This window comes from Dipodomys ordii, unplaced genomic scaffold, assembly GCF_000151885.1.
Source record: "Dipodomys ordii isolate 6190 unplaced genomic scaffold, Dord_2.0 Scaffold22, whole genome shotgun sequence".
NCBI classification, from domain to species: domain Eukaryota; kingdom Metazoa; phylum Chordata; class Mammalia; order Rodentia; family Heteromyidae; genus Dipodomys; species Dipodomys ordii.
The window spans coordinates 12193804-12200995 of NW_012267238.1; the positions used below are offsets into that span (position 1 = coordinate 12193804).

Below are 7192 nucleotides of genomic sequence, written 5' to 3' on the forward strand. Positions count from 1 at the left end.
CTTTCTTTCTTTCTTTCTTTCTTTCTTTCTTTCTTTCTTTCTTTCTTTCTTTCTTTCTTTCTTTCTTTCTTTCTTTCCTTCTTTCTTTCTTTTTGGTGCCAGTCCTGAAGCTTGAACTCAGGGCTGGGCACTATCCCTGAGCTTTGGTGCTCAAGGCTAGTTCTCTATTCCCAGCATCAGCACCTAGCTGACACAATACTTTTTATCCCTCAAACTCATCTTAACCATTCCTTCCTAGTGTGATGAATTTTTCTGACCAAGATCCACAGCTGGACTTTACATGTCTTGTCTGGGCATTTAAGATGCATACATTTGCCTTGGGAAAACATTTCAGAAGGCCATAGATGCTCATTCATATGTATAGACCCATAGATACACTGAATTAAGAAACAACTAAATCTTAACATTAACTAAATCTTAACAAGTAAGCTGCTTGAATGACATACACACTCATATTCTTTGAGAAAATTTAGGTATAGACAGGGTCTATATTTTTCAGGAGTAAGTTATATATTCAGTTCAAAGTTTCATTTTCTCTTGGACTCCACAGGAGAGACCACAATAAAGAGAATGAAGCCCAATCAGGTCTAGTGGTTTGAAGCCTGACCCATTCCTAGTAAAACCAGAGATCTAACATGGTGTCAGGGCCCTACGTGCCTTCCCGGTGCTCTAAAGGGAGTCCCACGTAATTGTTACAAATAACACTTCTTGTACAGTTCCTAAGTATACTATAGCAGTGCTTCTTGGGTACTTTGATAAAATGCAGATTATGGCTTTGTGGGGCCTGGGTTAAAACTCAAGACTTTATTTTTTAAGAAATTCTCTTTTGGTATCTGTCTATTCTGCTGGCTTATGAACCACTCTTGGGCAAAACTCTAGAATAATGAATCTCTTCCTCAGCTGCCTGTGTGGCCTGACTCCCTCATTTCAATCTGATCTTTGCTCAAATATCTCCATAGTAGCCCAGCTTTCCCTGGTCACTATATATTTTTCTTATCATCTGTGTGTTATTTTTTATGCTACTTATTACCTTTGGATATATTTATATTACAGAGGGCCTTTTTTAGGATCAATGTGTTGTCATTTTCCTGGAACACTGAAATATAGCAAGTGGCCAGAAAATAATGTTTAAATGAAAAAAAATGAAACACATGACTTAACTCCATAAAACAAACTAATGAATCTCCATGCAACAATTAAGTCTATATCTTGAGCATATTTTTAGGAGCTCACCTTCCTTGTTAAAGAATAAAAGGTAGTATGTTACAAAGCAAGAGCTTTAGATTTTCTGTAATGAAGAAAAAAGGAAAGTTATCTAATAATGTCACTAATGGTTTTGTAACAAAACCTACCTAAAAACTGTGTCAACGTAACAATTCCAATTGAGGGTTCACACAAATTCCAGTTCAGGAATTTATTTAAGACTTATGCATCTAATAGAAAAGCTCTATGCCATCCATTCAATATTCATGTGGCTAACATTTCTTAAGCATCCACTCTTACTATTTATTTGTTTGCATACCGAAACTATTATGTTGTACTTCTAAAACATTTTTACTGTACTTCAGTAACTCCATTAGTATAGTCAAATTTGTACTGAACAAATCTACCTGTAAGTTAGGGCACTCCTATCTCTCTAGGACCTCGTTGGATCGAAACAATGTACAAATTTGGACGAGAAACATACCAAGTGTCAGAACTCATCTCTGGGAATTTCAGAGGAAGACATCCACATAAAAATTAAAATGAAAACTAAAGATGTCAAGGGCCTTCAAGATGAATGGGAGTGACAGGGGAAAGTGTGAGCTTAGATATCCAAGGAAAGGAACCCCGCGGGCAAAGGCACAGAAATGAAGCAGTTTGGGCCCAAGTTCTGGAGCAGGAGGCAACTGTGTGCAGAAGAAGAGAGTGAAAAGTGAGGATGGATGGAGGCAGTTGGGTGAGGGGCAAAGGCATGGAATCAGCTGGAATGTACAATGGAGGGCAGAGGGCTTATACACAGGAATGTTGGGATCACTTTTTTTTAAGAAAGATACCTGAAAGCAGTGCAGAGATGAATGGGGAAGGTAAGGAAAGGAAAGACTTGGGGAGGAGGGTGGGAGAGGACAGGGTATTATTTTTCTTCGTGTGTATAACATTGGAAGACGTTCATTATCTGAACATGGGTAGGTAAGATTTTGCAAGAATTAGCTTCCCATAGTGCTTAAGGGAATTATTTCTGAAGGACCTAAAATATGATCTTTAAAAAGAAAGAAAGAAAACAAAGGAAAGAAAGAAAATAAGTTCACATTCCTCATTATTAATGTTATTATTCATGTAATACACGTTAATTAACAAAGTAAATACATGACACAAGTTTTGAAAAATGGTAAAAATGAGTCACAGTCAATTCTCTAGAGAGGAACAAGATTTGTATAAAGTTTTCAAATTAGTTTGAATTCTACTACTTTGAATTATACAATGCTTATGATTGATGATGGATCAAGTCATTCAGACCACTGGGAACATGCTCGTTTTAAGCAGAATTCTGTGTAATAATTTTGGCCTCACTCTGCAGAATGAAACATTGCCAAAGGAAAGATTTATTGTTTTATTATAATAATTATAAATTATTTATAACTATTTCAAAAATGTGCTAAGCATCATAAAAACATAGTTGGGAATGGTTTCATATTTTTCAATGAATGCTTATTTAGTAATTCTCTTCTGTCTTTGAGGCAAAAATGAAAAGTACAAGTAAGTAAAAATAAAGAATCCCTTTGATCTTCAATTACCTGTAAGTGGAAACTCAAGTACTGAGGTATGACAAAGCTTTTAGCCATTAGTTCAGCAACTCTTTAGATAAAGTACAAGCTATAAACCAGAGAGCTCTGCCAGTGGAGAAAGCACAAATATGATGTTTGAGAGCAGAAGTCATAGTATTGTAGTTTAAAGAATAGTTTTCTCCCTCTTTTCTAAAACAGAAATTTCAGCCACTGCTGAAAGCTCTTTTCTGTCATCTTAGCTATTTAGGAGGCTGAGATCTGAGGATCATGGTTCAAAGCCAATCGAGGTAGAAAATTCCATGAGGCTCTTCATCTTCAATGAACCAGCAAAAAGCCAGAAGTGAAGCTGTGGCACAAGTGGTTGATCACCAGTCTTAAGTGAAAAATCCCCAGTACTGGCACAATAAATAAGCAAACAATTAAAATAAAATAGAAATCTCACCCATTTTAATGGTCTGGCTCCATTCCACTATTTCCATGACATTACCAATGCACTGTCATGGTCCTTGAAGGTTTCTCCTTTCTCTGACATTTTAGAACTCTTAGAGATAGTGCAATTAAGTGCAATTAATACAAATGTTGGTTATATGTCATTGGAATGGATCTTTATTAAACATATATGCGTATTTTAATAAGATTAAAAATATCTAGTAATATGGAGCAATTCATTTTGAATTCCCAATAAAGCATTTGGATATGACTAAAAACATATTTCCTAGAAGCCTAGTTTGTGATCACATCAAAATAATAATGTCAATTAAGTCTTCTTTTAGCATTGTCTTAAGGTTAGAAAGGTCATAATATTAGTGCAAATAGAAAGTAACTGGGGAAATTTTCTAATGGAATCTCATAGCACATTCTTCAGTCCCTGTTATTTTTAAAAGCAAATTGCTTTCTATTTCCTAAAGGTGTTGTACAATTTAAATATCCTAAATGACCGAAACAACAATCCAATCAGTTTTCTATTCCAAACAACAGTTCAATTATAGATGCTTACACATAAAGTTTGCAAAAGGAGAATAAAACTGATTGCTTTTTGTTGCCTCTACTACATTTCCAACCGATTTAATGCTGTAACAAATTAGAACATTGTTAGATTATCAAAATGGGAAATCATTTTATGAATCCAATCTGTACTATGGCAATTCAAAAGAAATTTCTTATTTGTAGGTTTCCTTAGAAGACTTTATAAGTCTATGTATATGATTTATAAAACAAGCTTTAAACAGGCATCTTGCTAAAGGAGAACAAATTATCCAAATAAAGTCCAGTGCTTTAAGAAAACCAAGCTATAAGAAAGTTTCATTGGAAATATGAAGATGATATTGTAGAAGATAATAGAAGTCATTACCTTTTAGTATAACCTCTAAAGAGTGAGTCATTCTATTCATGGAATGTAAACACTTTGGTCACTAACAAAAGCTTCCAATTCTCTCTCTGCTCTTTTCTAGCTCTCAGATTTTTCCTCCTCTTCTCTTTCCCAGCTCCCTTCTCTTTTCTCTCTGCTCTTTTCTAGCTCTCTCTCTGCTCTTGTCTAGCTCTTCTCAAGCTCTTTTCTCTCTCTTTCCTCTCTCTCTTTCCCAGCTCTCTCTCTTTCCTAGGCCTTTCCCAGCCACGTGGAGTGCCAACCTTGCCTGGTCCCAGCAGGTCTACTGATAAACCTACCCCTTACCTGAATAAAAAAAAAAGCTTCCAATTGATGTAGCTGTGGTCTTGTCTTATCAGTCTGTAGAACTGTCTGAGTGAAATTTTCAGAAGTAGGAAACCAGTCAGGCATTTTTGTCATGTATCAGGGGATGGTCAAATATACAGTTTGAGAAGAAAAGAGAAAATGGACTTGTTAATCAAATTGTACCAATTCAGATTTTTTCATGATTTTCTACAGATATTTTGGGTCCATTTACTCCTATTAGAAAAAGGATTAATATGTAAGAAGTGAAAAGGGATCCCAAAAGTGTCTGGGAAGAACATGTTCCTGGGTGTTTTGACCATGTGTTTTTTTGGCAACTCCAAATCCCTTCTTCACCAGCTTCTGGCCACATCTGGCCTAGGCCAATAGAACAAAACATTTATAAAAAACAGTCTATATAATGTACTTGGAATATCCAGTTATAAAGTTAGATACAAATGAAGGTAACATATCAAAATACACATGGAAGAAAGTGTTTGCTTTAGCCTTACGTAGAACATGTGTTTGGCCACCATTAACCATAGAAGCTATCACAGGCAAGACACAAACTTTGAGATTCCAAATAATATCCAAGGAGCTCCTTCATAAGCACAGAGGTTCTTCCTTGATGACATCTTGCACTACGTTCAACCGGTCACTAATCCTCTGTGCTAGCCATGTGTACAAAGCAATTAACTATACTTCTTGAACACAGAAGCCATCTCCTTCTTTTTTTTTGCACTAAATGTAGCCCACAATTATGCCTAATTCTGATTCATTAGACAGTGAGTTCTCTCTGTACAAATTTGCTAAGAAATCACCAACACTAAGGTAACATTCCAATTGTATCCCTGAGCCTCATTCTGATCACAGAAAGCTATTTAAATAAATCAGAGTAGTATACAGCCCATCCAGTTTAGAACATCTCACCATCCAACTGATGACAATGCCATTTTACCCAGCTCAAGGATATGGTCATTTATTCCAAGCATGGAATAATATAGAAGAGAATGGGTGAGAGTGGGGAAGTCATCTAAAGCTCTGTTAGTGCTAATGAGAATTAAGTTAATGCCATGGGGAAAGAATATGGTCTAATTATCATGGGCTCTTTCTGTAAAAGAAATTTCGACACCTTGCTTCCCTAAGTCAATTGTGTTTATCAAGTCAATGGGCAATAAAAATATGAATATAAGAATATAAATAAGAATATAAATGAAATAAATTTTCTTATGCTTTCTGACTGCTTGATCTTTTTTTCTGGAAGATTTTCCTTGGATAAGAAACATTACGTTTTTTCACTGGAGGTATGTTAAAACCACTATTATTGATGGTAACTGTGGTTAACAAAGGCAAGCAGTAATGTTGATACACATTCACAAAGAGACATATGATTGTGATTTTGAGGGCTGACTGACCTTCAGGTTGATATTGTGCTATGATCGTCACTGTCTGTCCAGCTCCTTTTAGTGCAGCAGCTGCCTGCTCATGAGATGCTCCACGAAGATCAATGCCATTTACCTGAAAGAGAAGACATTCGAGAACTTTAAGCACAGTATCTACATTTTGGTTAAGACATTCTTTAAACTCTCTAAAATTGTGTTATATGTCTCAAAACCCTACATATGTATTTCTTAGCAAGTTTATGGTCTTGCAAAGGGATGTAATGTTATCTCGTGGTGCTTCTGGCCTGGTCTCACTGGATTGGAAACAGTTTTGGCTATGTTCACTAGGACGTAGTATGTACAGTTACCAGGACATCGTGAGTTTCTTAGATTTCTGGGGGTAGAGGTGAGTCTTCAAAATGAGAGGGGAAACAGAATAATGAAAAGAAATGCATGCAACGTACTTAGAGAAGTATGTGCCGACAGATTAATACACACAGATGAAGTTCTGGAGAGAGTGATGGAATGGGGCTGGCGGGCTGCCAAATCTCTCTTTGGGCGACTGCCTAGTCCTGTCATACTGAGCTTGGTGAGACAGCCCTGAGCTCTGTTCCAAAATAAACTTGACTGCCCCATTTCTCATATGCAATTCCATAATAACTTCTGACAAAATGAAATCAAGAGTGCCTAGAGTTTAGTCTGCTCTTGCTAACTCCTATTTTTCAGGCCTATGCTGAAAGAGAAAACATCTAAAAAAAAAACAACCCAAAAACAAAACAAAAAACCGAGCCCTAAATGTTGCCAGGGTATCAAATTATCTTTTCAGTCAAATTTAGTGAGAAGCAAAAGCTCAGAATCTTTCTTAAATCAGTTCAGTCTAAGTCAACAAAATATCAAATTGCCAAGGGTTCTGTGACAGCTCTAGAAGGGGGATGGTAGGTGAGGCGCAGGGAAAACAAGTATGTCCCAAGATACTTTCTGCCTGAAGTGAACACAAAATGAGTCAGTTCTCTAAATATAAAGAATTATAGTTATATACATGGTGTCTAACTCTGTTTCCTTGTATTTGTGGGGCAGGATGCTATAATAGACCATGATAGAAGAACAAAAGAATGGGCTATGTATAGTGTCATCTTATTTTGCCTTTTGTAACTAACCCCTTTTTAATTTTTATTGTGAAAATACTGCACAGAAGGGTTACAGTTACATGGGAGAGATAATGAGTACATCTCTTATCGAGCATTGTAGCCTTCTCCTTTGTTTCCCCTTCCCATCCCTTCCCATCCTCCCCCCGCCCTCCCACCCACCCCCCTCGCACCAAAGTTGTAAATTTCATTTTTCGACATAATGACATGTACATCTCATTGTTGCAATGG

General features: G+C 36.5%; 1 protein-coding gene across 7 annotated transcripts in view; it reads right to left on the reverse strand.

Annotated features, from left to right (window-relative positions):
* The window catches only part of Dlg2 (discs, large homolog 2 (Drosophila)), a 1447312-nt gene that overhangs the window by 328706 nt on the left and 1111414 nt on the right, over positions 1-7192 (reverse strand). For all 7 annotated transcript variants that reach the window (XM_013013991.1, XM_013013986.1, XM_013013988.1 and 4 more), the window contains one exon: positions 5850-5952. In XM_013013991.1, the coding sequence (XP_012869445.1) occupies positions 5850-5952 (103 nt within the window). The remainder of the gene's footprint in view (positions 1-5849; positions 5953-7192) is intronic.